At 43.5% G+C, this 20,333-nt stretch overlaps 1 protein-coding gene and 1 long non-coding RNA gene across 3 annotated transcripts in view; one reads left to right on the top strand and one right to left on the bottom strand.

Annotated features, from left to right (window-relative positions):
- The window catches only part of ENPP6 (ectonucleotide pyrophosphatase/phosphodiesterase 6), a 150,593-nt gene that overhangs the window by 77,063 nt on the left and 53,197 nt on the right, over positions 1–20,333 (top strand). For both annotated transcript variants that reach the window (XM_077761972.1, XM_077761980.1), the window contains exon 2: positions 9,534–9,713. In XM_077761972.1, coding sequence (XP_077618098.1) covers positions 9,534–9,713 — 180 coding nt within the window. The remainder of the gene's footprint in view (positions 1–9,533; positions 9,714–20,333) is intronic.
- Positions 11,852–14,516, bottom strand: LOC144230242 (uncharacterized). The gene is made up of 3 exons (XR_013334732.1): positions 14,453–14,516; positions 13,937–14,271; positions 11,852–12,330 (listed from the first exon to the last, which is right to left on the bottom strand). It is a non-coding gene; the product is annotated as an uncharacterized LOC144230242 (long non-coding RNA).

Genomic DNA, 20,333 nt, shown 5'->3' with positions numbered 1-20,333 from the left:
ATTGTCTCCCTCTCTTTCTGCCCCTCCCCCACTCATGCTCTGTCTCTCTGTCTCAAAAATAAATAAAAACTGTATAAAAAAAGAATTTGTCGATATTTCTAATTATTTAAATAACAATGTGTTAATAAGTATTTTATTATTTTCTTCATGTCCCTATAGTTTTTATAGTAAGTTTTTAACATTTTAAAAATATTTTAATTACATTAAGTAAAATTATTTAAATATTTTTAAATATTTAAAAAATAAGTATTAAAACAATTTAAAGGCCTTGGAACAATTGTAATTTTTCCCACTGGTTATCAGGATAGTTTGCAGGGTTTAAGCTTGCATGGTCATTTTTAAGAATTTTAATTCCAGTTAGTTAACATACAGTCTTCTATCAGTTTTGGGTGTACAATATAGTGACTCAACAATTCTATACATTATTCAGTGCCCATCATGTTAAGTGTATTTTTAACCCGCTTCACCTATTTCAGCCCCACCCCGTAACCATTTGTTTGTTAAGAGTGTTTTTTTGTATGTCTCTTTTTTTTCTTTGTTCATTTGTTTTGTTTCTTAAATTCCACATATGAGTGAAATCATATGGTATTTGTCTTTCTCTGATTGACTTATTTTGGTTAGCATTATTATACATTCTGCATCTGTCCGTGTTGTTGCAGATGGCAAGATTTTATTCTTTTTATGTGTTTACACATATATATATCACTTCTTCTTTACCCATTTATCAATTGATAAACACTTGGGCTGCTTCCGTAGTTTGGCTATTGCAAATAATGCTGCAATAAACATAGGGTGTAAGTATTCCTTTCAATTAGTGTTTTCATATTCTTTGGGTAAATACCCAGTAGTGGAATTACTGGATCATATAGTAGTTCTATTTTTAATATTTTGAGGAACCTCTTGACTGTTTTCTACAGTGGCTGCACCAGTTTATATTCCTGTCAACAGTGCACAAGTGTTCCCTTTTCTTCACATACTTGCTAACAATCGTTGTTTCCTGTCTTTTTGATTTTAGCTTTTCTGACAGATGTGAGGTGGTATCTCATTGTGGTTTTGGTTTGCGTTTCCTTGACAATGAGTGATGTTGAACATCTTTTCATGTGTGCGTTGCCCATCTGTCTATTTCTTTGGAGAAATGTCTGTTCATGTCTTCTCCTCATTTTCAATTAGATTATTTGTCTTTTTGGTATAGAACTGTAGAAGTTCTTCGTATGTTTTGAATATTAACCCTTTATCGGATATGTCATTTGCAAATATCTTCTTCCATTCAGTACATTGTCTTTTAGATTTGTTGATTGTTTCCTTCACTGTGCAGAAGCTTTTAATTTTGATGTAGTCCCAATAGTTTATTTTTGCTTTTGTTTCCCTTGCCTCAGGAGACGTATCTAGAAAAAATGTTGCTGTGGTTGATGTCAGAGAAATTACTGCCTGTGTGCTCTCTTTTAGGAATTTTATGGTTTCAGGTCTCACATTTAGGTTCTTAATCTATTTTGAATTTATTTTGTGTATGGTGTAAGAAAGTGGTCCAGTTTCATTCTTTTGCATGTACCTGTACAGTTTTCTCAATACCATTTGTTGAAGAGACTGTCTTTTTTTCCCATTGCATATTCTTTCCTCCTTTGTTGAAGATTAATGGATTGTATAATTATGGGTTTATTTCTAGGCTTTTTCCTTATTCTGTTCCTTTGATATATGTGTCTGTTTTTGTGCCCGTACCATACTGATTTTTTTTTTAACTGTTAGAGAGAGAGAGAGACAGCATGAGCAGGGGAGGGTCAGAAAGAGAGGGAGACACAGAATCTGAAGACAGGCTCCAGGCTCTGAGCTAGCTGTCAGCACAGACCCTGAACCACGAGATCGTGACCTGAGCCAAAGTCGGACACTTAACCAACTGAACCATCCAGGCGCCCCCATACTGTTTTGATTACTCGGCTTTGTAGTGTATCTTGAAATCTGGGAATGTGATACCTCCAGTTTTGTTTTTCTTTTTCAAGATTGCTTTGGCTATACAGAGTTTTTCTGTGGTTCCATACAAATTTTAGGATTGTTTGTGCTAGTTCTGTAAAAAATGCTGTTGGTATTTTGATAGGGATTGCACTAAATATTTAGATTTCTTTGGGTAGTATGGACATTTTAACAATATTTGTTCTTCTAATCCATGAGCATAGGATATTTTTCCATTTGTGTTGTCTTCAATTTCTTTCATCACCGTTTTATAGTTCTCAGACCTCCTTGGGTATTTTATACTCTTTTGGTGCAATTGTAAATGGGATTATTTTCTTAATTTCTCTTTCTGCTACTTCATTTTTAGTATATAGAAATACAGTAGATTTCCGTATATTAATTTTGTATCCTGCAACCTTACTGAATTCAGTTATCAGTTCTAATAGTATTTTGGTGGAGTCTTTAGGGTTTTCTTATATAAGATCCTGTCATCTGGAAAGAGTCAAAGTTTTACATTTTCCTTACCAGTTTGTATGCTTTTTATCTCTTTTTGTTGTCTGATGGTTGTGGTTAGGATTTCCAGGATTATGTTGAATAAAAGTGGGGAGAGTGGACAGCCTTGTCTTGTTCCTGACTATAGGGGAAAACTCTCAGTGTTTTACCATTGAGTGTGATGTTAGCTGTGGCTTTTTCATATATGGCCTTTATTGTGTTGAGGTATGTTCCCCTGAACCTACTTTGCTGAAGGGTTTTATCATGAATGGATGTTGTACTTTGTCGAATGCTTTTTCTGCATCTATGGAAATGATCATAAGGTTCTTGTCCTTTCTTTTATTAATGTTATGTACCACATTGACCGATTTGCAAATATTGAACCACCCTTCTTTTCTGGGAATAAATCCCACTTGATAGTGGCGAATAGATTTTTTAATGAATTGTTGGATTTGGTGTGTGAAATTTTGTTGACGATTTTACATCTGTGTTCATCAGAGACATTGGCTTGTAGTTCTCTTTTTTTGTAGTGTCTTTAGCTAGTTTGGGTATCAGAGAATGAATATAGAATGAATATAGGAGCATTACTTCCTCTTCTATTTTTTGTAATAGTTTGAGAATACCACGTATTAACTCTTCTTGAGTGTTTGGTAGAATTAATCTGTGAAGCTGTCTGGTCCAGGACTTTTGTTTGTTGGGAGGTTTTTGATTACTGATTGCTGGTAATTTGTTCAAATTTTCTGTTTCTTCCTGATTCAGTTTTGGGAGGTCATATGTTTCTAGGAATTCATTTCTTTTAGGATGTCCAATTTGTTGACTTATAATTTTTTTTATAATATTCTCATAATTTTTTGTATTTCTGTGGTGTGGGTTATTTCTTCTCTTTCTGATTTTTTTATTTGATCCCCCCCCCCCTTTTTTGATGAGTCTCACTAAAGGTTTATCAGTTTTGTTAATCTTTTTAAAGAATCAGCTCCTGGTTTCATTAATCTATTCTATTGATTTTTTTAGTTTCTATTTCATCTATTTTTGCTCTCATCGTTATCATTTTCTTTCTTCCACTGGTTTTGGGTTTTGTTTGTTCTTCTTTTTCTAGCTCCTTTAGGTGTAAAATTAGGTTGTTTATTTGAGATTTTTCTTATAGACCTGTATTGCTATAAACTTCCCTCTTAGAACAGCTTTTGTTGCATTCCAAAGATTTTGGACCATTGTGTTTTCATTTTCATTTATCTCCATGTATTTTTTTTTGTTTTCTTTTTGATTTCTTGATTGACCCATTCATTGTTTAGTAGGATGTTATTCCCTGCATTTGTGTTCTTCCCAGTTTTTTTCTTGTCGTTGATTTCTAGTTTCATAGCATTGTGATTCAGTTTTTTGAATTTGTTGAGACTTGTTTTGTGGCCTAACCTGTGGTCTGTTCGGGAAAGTGTTCCATGTGTACTTGAATAAAAATGTGTATTTTGCTGTTTTAGGATGAAATGTTCTGAATATATCTGTTAGATCCATCTGGTCCAATGTGTCATTCAGAGCCACTGTTTGTTGTTGATTTCTGTTTGGATGATCCGTCCATTGATGTAGGTGGGGTGTTAAAGTCCCCTACTATTATTGTATTACTGTTAATTTCTTTATGTTTGTTATTAGTGCTTTATATATTTGGGAGCTGCATTGTTAGGTGCATAAATATTTATAATTATAATATCTTTTTGTTGGATTTTTCCCTTTATGATTATATAGTGTCCTACTTTGTGTCTTGCTTTGTGTTTTTGTTTGAAAGTCTATTTTGACCAACGTAAGTATTGCTACCTCAGCTTTCTTTTCACTTCCATTTGTATGATAAATGCTTTTCCATCCCTTCTGCACATGTCTTCCTACATATGTTTTTAGGTCTGAAATGGATCTCTTGTAGGCAGAAAATAGATGGGTCTTGCTTTTTTATCCATTTTGTAGCCCTGTGTCTTCTGATCGGAGCACTTAGTGCATTTACATTCAAAGTAATATTGATAGGTATGTACTTTATTGCCCTTTTGTTACTTGTCTTATGATTGTTTCTGTAGTTCTTCTCTGTTTCTTTCTTCTCTTGCTCTCTTCTCTCACAGTTTATTGACTTTCTTCAGTGATATACTTGAATTCACTTCTTTTTGTTTTTGTGCATGGACATTTTTACGGTCCTGCACTACCATGCAAAGGGAGAACTACATATCTATATGTATCTATCATCATCATTATTATCATGCCCATTACGCTGATGAGAAAAATCGATGCTTCAAGGAGTCTATGCTCCCTGTCCAAAGTCATACAGAGGGTAAATCGTAGAGTTTGGATTTACATCTGTGCAATGTTTCCAAGACCTGCCCCCATAACCATTATGCCACACTGTTGCCCCTACCAAGCTATGAGCACTTCGAAGACAGAGGCCATAGTTTGTGATCTATAAATGCCTGGCATGTAAACATTTGATGTGGAGTGAATAAAAAAAAAGAATAAATGAAATAAGAACCTATAAAAGGAATTAACATTTACTATTCGAAAATAATGAGAAAACATTAGGACTGACTGAAGATGAAGTAGCAGCAAGCTTATAGATGTCCATCAGTTATAAATAAAATGGACAGATCCGTAGTCATCGAAATGCGAAGGCCAGCCATTTCTGAAATGTTTGGAAACATATAACAGGTACAGAGGGTTATTTGGGTATTTGCTAAGAACCTTCTGGTGATTGTCATTACGTCAGAATGTACTTGACTAAGACTTTGGGGAATAAAAAAATGAAGGTTTCTGGGGCGCCTGGGTGGCTTAGTCGGTTAAGCGTCCGACTTTCACTTAGGTCATGATCTCGCGGTTCGTGGGTTCGAGCCCCGCGTCGGGCTCTGTGCTGACTGCCGGCTCAGAGCCTGGAGCCTCTTTCAGTCTGTGACTCCCTCTCTCTCTGACCCTCCCTTGCTCACGGTGTCTCTCTCTCTCTCTCTCTCCTAGAAATAAATAAAAAATATTAAAAAAAAAAAAAAAGGTTTCCTGTCCTCCATTCATACAACAGTTCTAGGTGTGGAAACTATTCCATGAGTGTCCTCTGAGACCAGGAGGTGTTAGTCCCATGTTTGTGAGTGGTCTGTGGCCACTAGCTGCTCCCAGTTAAATGCAGCAGCTCTTAAACTGAGGTGACGTCTATGGATGGGCTTCAAGAGTCCCCAAGTCCTTTAGGTATCAGATTGATTGCCACATTGTGTTAATAGGTTTATAAACCTTTGGGTGTTAGGGATAAGGGAGGAAAAAAGAGAAAAATATTCAACTGTGTTTGGAAATTTTTGTACCAGGAGCTGTCCTCATTTCCACAGTGAGTAATATACACCTTCTGGAACAAATTTTAAAGCTCTACTTAGCTGTCACTTGGGATGAGCAGAAGTAGACCTTCTTTACACCATACCTGTAAACCACCTGAGATTTGAGATTTGTGGTTTGTGTCCATGTCAGGAAAGTTCCTGTTGAAGTCTTGAGGAAAGGGTCCAAATAATGAAACTATAGCAAAGCTCTGTTTGGAAAGCCCAAACCAGAGGAAAATCAAGAAGAGTTGCAGATGTATAAAAATAGATATGGGTCAGACAGAAATACGGAGATGAGAGCTTGTGGGCTGCAGAAGCCAGTACATTGTGTTTTGTTCTGTTCTGTTTTTATAGCCACCACATTTGCCTGGCCAATAAAAATGACGGAGCAAGAGACAGACAGGGTAGGTGAGGAAACCAGCTTGAGTAAGAGCAGACAGAGACTGTTAGAAGCATAGACTGCCAGCCTCAATGTATGCAGGGAAAGAAAATCAGCTCATCTGGGAGAGAAGATTCAGAGCAGGCATGAAATGGGAACGTACATCCTCCTACTGGCTTCCATCAAGAGTAACGTTTCCCGGAACAAAGGGGTGTCTCTGGGGACCAGCACAGCATCTGTCATTGAGCCTTTGAAGAATACACCTTCCCATTTTAACTTAAGGCCCTGAATCCACCAAAAGAATAAAACTTACTTTCTGAACAGAGTTCTGAGGATAATCTTCTTATTGAAAGGTCTCCACTATACACTTGGAAACCCCTTCACTCACACAGAGAGAACTACTGGTCCCAGGATCTTCCTTAGGTACCCTTCACTCCTAGGAAGTGAGCAAGAACCTCCATTCCAGAACATCACTCCCAGCCTTTGGAGAAGTGTTGACTTCCGTAGGTCCAAGTTTGGTTTAGAAGGGATGAGCCACTGTGGGCCAGCCTAGACCAGCCAGTATGCTAGATGGGAGCAGGAATCAAAGCCATTCTTGGGGGCCTTGTCTTAAAGATGCCTCCCTAAAGAATGCTTTAATTATAAAGTGATGGGAGCTCACTTGAATGAGTGAGCACCACCAATTCAACTGGTGTGTAAAGAGAGTAGCAAGGCTAGTGCTACATCCCACATAATGGGGAGGAGGGCGTATCCACCATGAAAAACACTAAGGGACTCAGATAACCACAGGACACGAGATTTCATCATTTGAAAATGTAAGATATGCCAGAACTGTGTGTTAACCGCACACACAGATCTTGTCTCTCCTCGGTGAGGCCCTATGGGTGTTTCTAAAGAAACGTGTAAGAGGTGGAGAATTTAATGTAACAGACATTCTCTGGAAGAGTGTTCTCTCTCTGTCTCTCTATCTCTGTGTGTCTCTTACACAGACATCTCCCACCATCCAGTCATAGGGCAGCTCTGTATTCCACAGGAGGCTCCTTATAATTTTATACCCAGAAAGCAAAAGAGGCCAAGAGAGTTTGCATCTTTTACGGTTTAGATGGTTGAGTGTGTTTAAAAAAAAAAAAAAAAGAAAAGAGAAAAATATTCAACCAAATGATATTGTGGCATTTCTGAGATATACGATAGAGGTTATAAGTACTTTAAACATTATTTTTGGTTGCTTCATCCTTCTCTGCAAGTAACACCTAGTGGAAGCTGCATCACGTGAGGTCCCTGCTTAGATCTGGGTTTCAGGCATTTCTTCAAAAATAGTCAAAACAGTTCCAAACAAAAGCAGAGATTCCTACACCCGTCCCACTTGGTATGACTTCCTGTTATCCCTGTCTTGATACCCCTAGCCGTTGCAGCCCTTTCCTGTGATTCATCTAGAAACTTTTCTTGATTTACTGACTTCAGTAATGCTTTCCACACCCCTTTCCAATTTTGCACCCTTGCTCAGTGTCCGTGACACCAGCTCCAGATGAGCCCCCTGCCCTTAGGAGGGCATTAGAGGGCATCTACAGGGCACGGCCGGAAAGGACACATTTCCCAACGAATATTGTCACGATTATCTTGCATCGTGAAAGGGAGGAGTGAACATTAGTAGGATAATAAAAAACATTTTAGATATAGGATGCAGTTTTTGAGTAAAGAAAGCAGGTAGGAAATTATACTCCTGAGAGGGTTTCCCTTGATATTATTAAACTTTGATACGCTAAAAAAAAGTAACATGGTTAACCAACAATGCCTCTACTTTTAATGAGTTAGAACATACTAGGAATCATCCTCAGCAACAGAGTGGGTGAGAATCCTTGTAATTCTCAAGTTAAGGTGGCAGCTTGGTCCCCTTCTTAACCCTGGCCCAGGGAAGCCTGTCTCTTTTATGCAAAAGGACCTCTGTTGAGTCTTACATAGGGCATTGGAGGGTGGGGACCACACGAATTTGTTTTGAATGTCTAAGCTTATCACAGTGCGGAGCCCATAGGAGCCCTGAATAAATGTTTGTTGAAGGAACAAATATAACTAAGTTCCTTAACTATTGGAGAAATTGCTCAACTTTTTTTATTTTAATTTTTAATTTTATCAGTCCACATGTGAAAGCTTTTGGTCAGGATCAAAACTCTAAGTCTGTAACCTTGGGGAAAAACTATTTTGTCTGGATCTCTGGACTTTAAGTTCAAAGCATGATTTGTAGAAGGCCTGGGTTTCTGTGATGAAATAAAAGGTTTTTCTTTTATAATATTTTGGGTCTCCACATTTTGAAAATTGTATTTTATGGTTTCTCCTTGTTTTTGTTTAAAAATAAAGTGGGTGTAGTGATCAACCATGGGAATCTACCCCAAAAACCAAGAGCCCACTTTACATACTATATGTTAGCCAACTTGACAATAAATTATATTAAGGATACTTAAAAAATAAAAATAAATAAAGTGTGTGTGTGTGTTTGTGAAAAAGAGAGAGAGTTGGGTTGGGGTAGAGGTGCTTAAGAAAGAAAGAACAGCAGCAAACAAGCAAAAAAACCCACCTGGTTTTAAGCACAGTTAGTGAGCTCAGCGAAGCATGTTTCATCCTGTTGCCAAATGACGCTCACAAAAATTGAAGCGATTTTTGATGCACTTGCCAATGTTTGTGTTATTTTTACTTTAAAGATGCAGCAGATTGCTCCAAAATAAATAATTTAAGCCTAATGTTTCAAAAGAGTCCAAGCGCTTGCTTCTTTCACTTCTGGCTTCTCTTTTGGGACTAAGCTGTGCCCAACAGAAGCAATCCTCATTTCTATAGAACACTCCATTTGGAGGATTGTTTTCTTGCTTTGTTTTCCAGAGTTGAATCTACTTTCACCATTCTGTTCCAAATGCCGTAGATCCTATCATTGTTCTGCATTGAAGTGATAACTCCTCTTATCTGGGAAAACAAGGGAGTAAACTCCCCACAATCTAGATTCATGACTGGGTGGGAGCAGAGCTTTGAAGGGGTGCTCTGGGGTGAAAAGCTAACCCAAGCCCCACGGGAATCTACAGTTTTCATACTGATTCATATTTAGATTTCGAGCCGTGAATGGGTCAAATTGTGCACACAATGTCCTCGGTGCAACTTAAAATAGCTTGGCAAGTTAACTTCACAAAAAATGACCCCATCCTCGGTTATTAGACTTCTCATTGGATTGTCTTTGTGGTACAGTCTAAGAAGAAATATCGATGGTAAAAAAAAAGTCAAAATCTTCATGCTGTCCTATACTTCCTACCTGTGCATGAATGGCTTTTATAATCTGAAAAGAGAAAATGGCTTTTATAAAAAGATAAAATATAAAGAGACCAGAATAATAAACTGACAGCCTTGTGTTCTCATTAACATAGGCCGCCATTGTGAGGTCCATCAGATGATCGGAAACTACATGTGGGACCCCAGCACCAACAAGTCATTTGACATTGGTGTCAACAGAGACAGCCTGATGCCTCTCTGGTGGAATGGATCCGAGCCTCTCTGGGTCACTCTGACCAAGGCCAAGAGGAAAGTCTACATGTACTACTGGCCAGGTGAGTGTGTTAACATCCAGGCTCCTCCAGCCTTTCACATCTCAAACCGTGGAGACCATGGAGTCTCTGAAGGCAAATGATGTAGTTGTCATGTCCCCAGACCAAGCCAGGTTTGGAAAGTGGGGCCTTTACAAGAAATATGTCTTATGGGCTTGGTTTTTAACCTTGTGTTTTGAGCTCTTTAACTTCGGACCAGACCATTTCCTGATTTCCTTGGTTCCGCAATACTGCTGAAGTATAGCATACTTTTTCACGTGCAGAATTTTGGATGTACAAAGTAGATAAATTATGTGTGGCTTCTCTGCTTTACGAAAGAATTTGGCATACTGTTTCTGTAGATTTTGAGCTTTCCTCCAATGCTGAAAACAGGATTCAGAGCTCTTCCAACTTTTGGGTACCAGAGTACATGACGTCTCCTTGTATTCATATTCCTCCTGGACATAGTAGATCAGTGAGGAACTAAATTACTTTACTTAGTGCAGTGAGCTAAGTCACTGTGCAAACTACCCTCACTGCTGTGAGAAGTCTTAGAATATTCTCGTCTTGGCAGTCAGAACCCTTTCATGAGATGAGAGGATTCAGTAATAATCATCAACTTACAAGTGTCTTCCTATTGGTGGGATTCGTGCTTTAGGTGAGTGGGAAGTTTGACTTTCCTACATACGTGGCTGTAGACCCTTTTTTTCCCCCCCAAATTCTTAATGGTGTTACACTGCCGATAGTCATCATGGCGGTGGGGGGGGGGTGCTGGAAGAAAGAAAGGGATTAATGGAGAGAGGCAGCTGGGGAGCTCACTGGCAGCAGCCTGATAAAACCGTGAGAGCTGGTAGGTTGTGGGGGACCGTGGCAGGTTGGGGGTGGGGGCGGACAGAGAGAAGGATGAGTAAGCTGGGGCTGAGCCGCAGATGACCCTCATTGAGGGCCTTCAGCAGGACCCTAGAGGACGCTGGTTGGAGGTGGGCACGTGGAGAGCTGCTCAGGGCACTCGAGGCTGTGCCAGCTCTTAGAGGAGCATAGAACATAGACAGATGGAGACCGTGGTAAGCAGACCCACGGCCGAGCTGGGGTGCGTGCCCGGAAAGCTGCCACAGAGCAGAGACCAGTGTCCGTAGGTGAGCCCGGGAAGGCCAGAGCAGACCGCACGGATTCAAACTGGGCATGCAGGCCAGTATACACAGGCTGGCTCTCCTGGCAGATAGAATTTCAGGGGAGTCGTAGAGTTTCTTCAGAAGACACCTGGGCTTCTGCCCGGAGCAGCTACCTCCACTGACATGAGAAGAAGCTTTCAAGGAAGGGAGAGGTTTAAGAGGACTTTATTACCTTCAGTGGAGACCCATCTTTTCTCAGAGCGGGATGTGAGATTCAGGAAACAATTCAGTGCATCAGCCAAGCTGATCAGAGTTGTTAGAGGAGCCAAGCTCATGGGTCAGTCCAATGTGACGAGGTCTCAAGCCAAAAGACACGCTTTGAGGTCATCCTCAGAAGTCATTGTCAACAAACACAAGGACCCGCACGCGTAGGCCATGAAGAGGGAACAGATTGGGCATGCTGCCCCACGGGCTGCCCCACACAGATCTAAGCACCATCCAGGTGCATGTCGCCCCAGTGCTGGATGGGCCGTCTTCCAGGCACCTGGTTAATTTAACTTCTTATGTTTTGGAACTTGAGGTTTTCATAGCTCTCCCCAGCTTCTCTACATACGATCCTCTGCCAGTGGCCTTTCAGACAGCCATGGCTGGTGATGCACGTGAGGACGGGGACTTGTCCTGAAGGGAGATAGCTATCATATATCAGACCTCTCCCTGCCGCCTTGCAGAGCATCATTCTCATCCTGGAGAATCTGGTCCCTTCATGATCATCAACAACTTGAAGTTTTATATCCCTGAACATCCAAAAAAAAAAAAAAATCTCAAAGCCAGCTTGCATGTAAAATACTGTGTTACTCCTCCAGAACAGTTCCTGAAGGGGAAGAAAGGGCCAGTCACTTCTTTTGATTCATGGTTCAACAGCCAATGTGATGTAACAACTGTGCCTTAAGAGCAGTTTATAGAGTTATCTATTAGGAGGAAGGAAGCTAAAAAGAAAGCTCCTAGAATTTCCTAAGCAACCCAAATGAATATTAGCTAAAGATGTGGCCTTGTTGAAGTCTTGACAGAAGTTGGATGAAAAGTTTCTTGTTTTCCAGACACTGTCCAGTCCTTCTCAGCCGGAAACCCAAATAAAGGCTCTCCGAGAGCTAGGTGTTTCTGAAGGGCTCTTTCTCACACCCTCCATTCTTCTTGGCCATCAGCTGAGGGATTAATGGTCACTGTTTTCCTTTCTCCCTCCCATCTCAGTCCCCTCCAGCCCCTCCACAGCTAATTGCCCCATGAGTGTTCATTTGTCTCTGCGAGATTAAGTGAAGTGCGATGGCGTTTCTTCTAAACATGACTTGATTTTATTTTTCTTCTCAAATCCTCCTCTTCCTTCTCCACTTCCCAGAGGACGTTGTGCAGACCTCTGGATGAGGTCTGGAAAATCTTCATTCCTCCGGTGAGCTGTGTTATGACACTTTGAGTCTCGCCATGAAGTCAATATTTAGAAGTGCAATTTAGAAATGGCACCAGTTCAAGCTTTCCTGTCAGGTAGATAAAGCAGCAGACGGAAAAATTCATCAGTGGTGAAGAGTCCAAAATAGCCCACCTTAAGTCTCAAAGGAATTTAATATTGTAAACAGACCCTTTATTACCTCACCCAGTGATGCCATTGAGCTGTCCAGGGAGAAGTGTACCATGGGAAAGGGTCCCGAGCCCTAAATCAAATATCCCTCTGGGAGAGATCATCCAGGAACTGCATAGCTGGGGGCTAATAGTGTTCTGGAAAGGACAGGAGCTGAGCCTGTGTCATTCACTAATTGTATCCCCTACTCTGTCCCTCTGGTTTGAGATCAAAGAAACTTTACTGGGGGAAAACGAAGGGGCTCCAGTATTCACTTCATATCAAGGGAAACCCAAAGCAGAGAAGGATCGAGGAGGAGGAGAAATGAGATGAAAATGGCAGGATGAGTAAGATACCGTATGGAAACTGAGTTTGAGTGCTGCCATACATAGTGGCAGTGGTTTTGAAGTTTGTTCTTATGGCTCTCATGAAATACGAAAAAGGAACGAAAATTAGCAACTTTTTAGGAGCCTATGGGTAAAGTTCTTTGGAGTGTTTGAAGACTCTAAGCTCTACATCATGCATTTTGCAGTGTTGACTCCCTACAGCCAAGCACTCATGGGGACTTGGAAGCAGTGTGGCCCTGGGCAGTGTTGGGTGTGGGTCTGGGCTCGTCTGCTGACCTCTTCCCTGTCCTGTGCAAGTGTTCAGATAAATAGAGTATCTTCTGTGCGTAGAACGACACACTGTCACCTGGCCTTCCCTTCCCTACTTGCCGGAGGTGGCTGGGTGGGAGCTTTATGGGCAGGTATCTGACTCAGCTCCTGTCGAGTTTTGGTTGCTACAAGCAAGGTGATTTCATCTGCATGGCTAAGGAGACACGTATTGGCTGTGGATGGAGGATTGTGGATTATTCACCGCATCTTTCTCTTTCCTGCATGGTGGGTCCCTGACAGCCTTCAGCTGGGCTGAACTTAGATGCATACATGGCACAGGGAACATTAGGGGCCCAGCATCAATTCTACAAGTGTGTGAGTTAACATTATATATGGCTATTCTTTGACTCTTTGATCAGGACTCCAAATTATCTGGATAAAAACTGAAACTTTTTTTTTTCTTTTGGAAAATACTTGACATTCAAATGCACACGATTCAGAATCTCACTAAATTTTCCAATAATATCACCAGTTTAGCATTAGACTTTAAAATGTATGTAAGTTTAGAATCCAGAGTGGCCTTAGTATGTAGTTTGCTGATTCCTACACTTGTAAATCAAGGCCATTTTAGGAAAATGATCGAAACTATGGATCCCCTCTGCAGAAAAACACACCCGTGCATACAACACTCATAATTTTGTGCTCGTGTAACACAAGAGGCTACAATGATGAGCACTGGTAAGTGGCCTTTGACATAGCAACACATGTATATCTAATCTATATCTAATTGATTTGAATTTCTTCATGTGATAGAAACACATGTTAAACATCACCACAGTACCAAATGAAACCTGGGGACTCGTAATTAGTCTTGTCTAGCCAGAGCGGGCTTGGGTCAAAATCCTCTAAGACTCTTCAGGTTGAATTCACCTGGAGTCGTTTCCTTCGTGTGTCGTAACTTTGGTAAGATCTGCATCACCAATGTTTCTGTCTGTGTCAGCAAGAAAAGGATTATGAATTCTCATTTCAAGTCAGAGGTTGTCTTAAGAAGTGATCTTCACAAGTGTCCCGCAGGGTTCCTAGGCGCCACCCGCTTCTGCTGTAGAGAAGCTGGAGAGGCGGTGCCTCTCTGGAGCGCTGCCCGCAGGAGCAGTTCCGCCAGCTCTCATCGCTGAGCAGCCGGGGCCGGTCTCCTTCTGCAGGCGGCAGCTTGGCCAGAAGAGCTCGTAGTTTCTCAGCAACATCCATTATGGTAATTAGAGAGCCTGAAAGAGAAATCCAGGGATGAACTTCTGTGCTTCACAAGTCATGGCAAATCTGCTTCTTCATAAAATATTTTAAAGGGGTGTGACTCCAGGTCCTGGAATCAGCTCTTAGGAGACAGCCATGAGGAAAACCAGATACGGGATCCCCTTACCCCGTCCTCCCCTCCCTCCAAGAACTCACCATCCTGTGGAGGAGACAGATGATAATCTTATACTTGCCCAGATAAGTGCATATAAAAGCCCTGCTTGTTAAAAGCATAACAATGAAGTGTGTTGCACTGTGACATCATAATAAGAGAGGGTGACACCTTGGGTGAAGGGGGAAGGAGGATGCAGGCTGAGGGGACAGCAGTGTTAAGGTCTGGAAGGGATCGGAGGAGCGTGGCAGCCTCAAGGGACAGAGAGGGCAGGACAGGTGTGTGGGGGAGGAGGTGGAGAAAGGGCCCCAGCCAGGTTCTGTGGGCCGGGCTGGAGAATTTATTCCTACCCTGAGAGGAAGAAGAAATCCCTGGAAGGCTCTGAGGAAGAAGGAGGCAGTGTCATGCTTGCATTTTGACAAGAGCACTCTGGCTGCTACATGGAAAGTGGAATGTGGCACCCAAAGTGGGTGGAATAGTCTGGAAGCTCTTGTGTGGACCTCGGCAGGAGGTGGGAATAGCTTGGACTTGCATTACAGAAGTGGTGAGAAATGGAATCCCTGGGGGCACATTTAGGAATTAAAGTCGCCAGGACCCAGTGATGAATTGGACTTGGGATTGAGCAGTGACAGGCATGACACCTGGCTTCTGGCTGAGCAAACTGGCTGAGCTCAGGGAAGAGAAGCTGGAGGCACAGAGGTGTGGTTTGGGGCGGAGGTGCCAGGGGTCATTGACAATGTGGGCCTTCTGGAAGCTTACCCAGGGAGAGAGCAGGGCTGAGGAGAGGAGAGGGTCCCAGACACACAGCCTTGAGGAAGTTAATGCTAAGATGGAGGTGAGCCTGCAAAGGAAACAAAGGAGTAGCTTGAGAAGCAAGAGAAAAAACAGGAGTTGTGAACTGTCTAATGAACAGCGAGGGGCACCTGGGTGGCTCATTTGGTTAAGTGTCGGACTTTGACTCAGGTCATGATCTCGTGGTTCGTGAGTTCAAGCCCCTCATTGGGCTCACGGCTGTCAGCACAGGACCCACTTTTGGATCCTCTGCCCCCCTCGCTCTCTTTGCCCCTTCCCCCGTGTGCACTCTCTCTCAAAAATAAATAAATCTTAAAAAAAAAAAATTAAAAGAACAGTGATATCCCTTTAAAAAGGAGCCTAATAAGGGACTTGGGCTCATCTGAGAAGCCAGGGAAAGATGTCACTGAGAGAATGACTCCAGCCGAAATCTGTTGGCACATGTTTGTCAAAGAAACTGAAGGAATACAGTGGTTTCAAGATGGGGATGGTGGTCGTCAGTGCTCACTTTTGAGGGACGTTGAGTGGCCTGCAAAGAGCATCTGGGTATATTATCGGGGATGCCACTGGCAAGCTCTGAACTCTGAGGAGTTTAACCTCCTTTAACATTTTCTAATTTAGACTAATAATTATTATTAATAATGCAGGGTATTCTTTAATTTCCACCGACTGCAAGAGAGTCATGGCTTTAGTAGTGACAATGATTCTGATTATGATACTTCATCTGGAATTGGTTTTGAAAAAAAGAAAATATACAAATAATAAAATTTGTGATGAATTTTCCCACAAAGACAATTTTCAGTCAGACAGGAAAAAAGTGATGGAAAAAAAAATATCCAGCACTCTTTTTCTGGTTAGTGACTGCTTCGAATGCCATTTTAGAGTTGGTACAATCCTCGGGTTGGGAGGCAGACGAGAAGTCGGCAGTTGCCGCACACCAGGGATGTTGTGATTATAATAGACACAGGGTACCGGGTGATCACTAGGCCCGATCTCTAGGAGCATTCGAGGCAGAGGAAAGGATCCCGGGCTGTGGTTCAAAGAGAAAGCAAGCAAGGGTGTGTGGTCTTTGCAAACCTGCAGAGCGAAACGAGGCTGCGACTGATTGACTAAGGGGACGTGAAGAGACAGAAAACCAGCAATGGCCAGATCTTTAAGTACCTTATGTGCTATGTAAAGGGATTTGAGTCTCAGGGACTATTAGTGAGTTAGGACCAATTGCTGAAACAGATAAGCCCCGAAGTCTCAGTGGCGTACCCCAGTAGTTTACCTTTTGTCACAGAAAGTTCAAAACGAGTGGTCCTGATCAGCAGCTGACTCACCCAGTAACCACACAGACCCTGCTGGGGACTGAAATCATCCCCCACCCCCATCTGGTATCTTGGAGCCCCGATCCCCAGTGTGATGATATTTGGGGGGTGGGGCTTTTGGAAGGCAATTAGGTTTAGCTGAAGGACGAGGGTAGGGCTTCCATGCTGGGGTTAGTGCCCTTGACCATCTACAAACCAGGAAGAGGTGCCTCACCAGGCACCCAATCTCCTAATACCTTGATCTTGAACTACCCATCTCCCAGAACTATGAGAAATAAATGTTTGTTGGCTAAACCACGCAGCCAGTGGCATTTTGTTAGAGCAGCCCAAACGCACTAACGCAGAAAGGAAGGGGGAAGATGAAAAAGAAGATAAGGAAGAAAAGAAACGTGAGAGGCAGACGTTACTCCAACATTCGTTAGACCAAGCGAGGAGGCAGACATGCCAGAGGACAAGCTTTCGGGTTAACTGCCCGTCTGAGCAGGGGAGCTGCGCTTTCAGGGCTCCCGTTCCTGCCATTATCAGGACCTGGGAATTGTGGGCGCTCATCCTCGGAGTGCTCACCCTCCTCCTGGGTGCTCGGGGCTCACTGCCAAACTCCACCTGCTCCGGCCTCCCAACCGATGCACCAGCCTCAAGGCTCCCTGCGCCTTCGCCCTGTGTCCCCCCTGTCAGTGACCCTGCTGCCAGCTGATCCCATCAAGAGATTTCAACAAAGGCTAGTGATGGGGGGTCTCAGAGAAGATGCCATTTTATTCTAACAGCCCCCAGTGCACGACTAATATGGCAATTGTAGCCTACAGGGCAGACCCAGGGAGGAAGAAAGTTTTGTTCGGAGGGATCAGGATCGCTGGCCTCTCTCTGGGCTGGTGCTGGCATTCTTCCAGCCAGAGCTTGTTGGGGGTCAAGGTTAATTCCCACTGAGAGCTCCGTCGGGCCCAGAAGGCTCAAGCTCTGCAGGGCCTCACCACCTCCGTTCGTTTTCTGTGTTAGTCCGGGTGCTGAACGACCTCAGGCTGTCTGGGCAGGCTTGGCTGCCCCACGGAGGGACCCTTCTTCCTGCCAGGGTCTCACTAGAGCCTTCCAGGGGAAAGGCTGCCCCCCCCCCCATTCAGGGCAGTGTCTGGGTCCAGGGTTCTTTCCACATTCAGTAGGACGCTCACCCGAAGCACCAGCACCAACGACCCTCTGCTCTCTGCTTGCGTCCTCCTTTCCTACATGCTATTAAGAGGCAAATTTACTTTTTTTAAGTTTATCTATTTCTTGAGAAAGAGAGTGAGCATGTACAAGCAGAAGAGGGGCAGAGGAAGAGAGAGAATCCCAAGCAGGCTCCATACTCAGCACAGAGCTGACAGGGCCCTGGATCCCATGGCCCCGGGATCATGACCTGAGCCTGAATCAGGAGTTGGACGCTTAACCGAGTGAGACACTCAGGTGCCCCAGAGGTGAATTTATTTAAGTTTCTGTCCTTGCTCTCCCTCCTTAGGAGAGATTCTTCCCTCTGGATGCAGGTAAGAATCACATGAGGCCATTATAGAAACACCAGTGCCCAGGCTGCCCTCTCACAGCTCCCACATAACTGGTTTGGGGCAAGGGCCCTGCATCAGTGCTCTTGAAAGTTACCTCCTGTTGTTTCTGCTGTGCAGCCGGGTGAGAACCATGGCCCAAACACACCTGGCTGCTTGCCCGGCGCCTGTGACCTGATGTGCCATCTCTGGCTGGCCCCTGTCACAGTCCTGTGACAGTCCCCTGACTCGTCCCCAGCTAGTTAAACTGTTGTGGGAATCCTCTTTCCCTGCCCTGGTCACTGCTGGAGAACCCTCCGCCATGTTTGAAACCAAGGCACCTTTGCCTTCTCTGATGCCAGCAAGGAAAAGAAATGTGTGGACCGAGCACCTAAAGTGAACTCGGCACTCCACACACATACTTTTATTTAATCCTCAGAACAATCATGAGAAATTACTGCTCTTATGCCCACCTTACAGTTGAGGAAGGGTGGCTCAGTCTGTTGAGCATCTGACTTCAGCTTAAGTCATGGTCTCGTAGTTTGCAGGTTCATGCCCCATGTTGGGCTCTGTGCTGACAGCTCAGAGCCTGCAGCATGCTTTGGATTCTGTGTCTCCTTCTCTCTGCTACTGCCCCACTTCCACTGTCCTTCTCTCTCTTTCTCTCTCTCTCTCTCTCTCTCAAAAATAAGCATTAAAAAAATAAGATAAATAAAAAGGGATCTTTAGTTTGGACCCACTTTAATTCACCTGGAGGGAACCCTCTGATCCAGGTAATTCTCCACCCAAAATCAAGCTGCAAGGTCAGACCAAGAATTCAAATATACATTTGCAGCAAACACCATAGAGTGGAACGCAAGCCCTGTTTTGAATCACTAAGAAATCACTAAGGAATAGGAGGAAAGTATTTTCAGGAAAGGGGTAGACAGAGGGGGCTGACTGCCGGGCATCCTAGAAAGAACAGACAGAACCCCACTGTTTGATGTCACAGGGCTGGGAGGCAGAAGCCATGGATAGGGTTAGCCATACACAGGACCACCTGCAGAGAGAGGAGCCAATGCTGGGCAGTGTGACCCCCGGACTGACCCCAGGCTGTTTGCCCAAGGATTGCCAAGAAGTGGTTTTGCAGAGCGTGCGCACACAGCATTCAGTCCTGGTCCCAGATGCTCCTAGGAGTGGCTCAGAACCACTTCAGAGGTTGGGGAGAGTAAGATTCCCCCAGATACATGTGGAGAAAGGGTGGTTTGTAAGACTTGAAGATCATCAGGGGGATGCGGGATCCCTGGATAGGTGCTGGAGTTCTAGCAAACTAGCTGACAGGGCTGAGCTCTGCAGTCAAGGGCTTGTCGGCATCTTGCATCCTAAGTAGGTCCAGTCTGCTGCGATCCAACTACCAGGAAAGCACCTGCTCAGAAGAGGAGACTGTTTGGGAATACCGTGTGGTGCAGAAGTCACATGGCTTCCTTTGCGGGGAGTGTGATGTCATCGTAATCATGTCATCCAATGCAATATTTAGGTCATCTTGAAGCCTGTGCCCCAGACCCGGAGCTGATACCTCATACAAGGGGGCACCCAGGGGCATCGGTCCAGTAGTGGTCGTCCATTCCTCACCTGGTCCCACTTGGGAGGAGTGCTGTCCTGGACTCTGGGCCAGAGATTCCCCCATCTAAAGCTAAGTACCAAATGCAGAGATTAAAGCTCCACCGTTGGCTTCATTATACCTTGCTGTAGTTTCACCACTGCCTTCCTAATGCGGAGACTCAGCTTGGGTTAGGCATACATTCCTTCTCATCTTGGTTTCCCATTAGTCACCTTTTATGCCCAGTGAGTCATTTTCAGTTGAGTTTTTGGAATCTGCTCTAATGGGTGAGTTGTTTCTCATCTCATCTCTCTCCTGGGCTTGCTCTGTGCCCTTGTGCACAAAACCAGTCGTCAGCAGCATCCTGTGCTCGGGCCAGCCCACCATCCTCTCCCTACATCAGAAGACAGTGGCTACCAGAGGTCTCCTGGCTCTGTGGGCCAGGCCAACCCTGGGGAAAGGTTCTCTGAGATCAAAGGCCATGCTTTCCCTAAGGACTTGTTCCCACAAGTTCCTATGTTTTAGATGTATTTTCCTGGAAAAGGTTACATGTTTCTAAGAGAGTTAATTGGCTTAGCTGTTTTAATAAGCTCTCTTGAGACATGTATTCAACAGTTGTACACCTGCCTCATATCACATAAAATGCAGCTCATAGGGGTTATTGTTACAAGATGTGTCAAAGTTGGCAAGTGGAGCTGTACTTGGAAGGTGAGACCTGTGCTCTTGGAAGTTGGAGAAA

The sequence above is a fragment of the Crocuta crocuta genome, unplaced genomic scaffold, assembly GCF_008692635.1.
Source record: "Crocuta crocuta isolate KB4526 unplaced genomic scaffold, BGI_CrCroc_1.0 scaffold90, whole genome shotgun sequence".
NCBI lineage: Eukaryota > Metazoa > Chordata > Mammalia > Carnivora > Hyaenidae > Crocuta > Crocuta crocuta.
The sequence above is the reverse complement of the archived record's forward strand: the minus strand, read 5'-3'. Positions and strand labels throughout refer to the sequence as shown.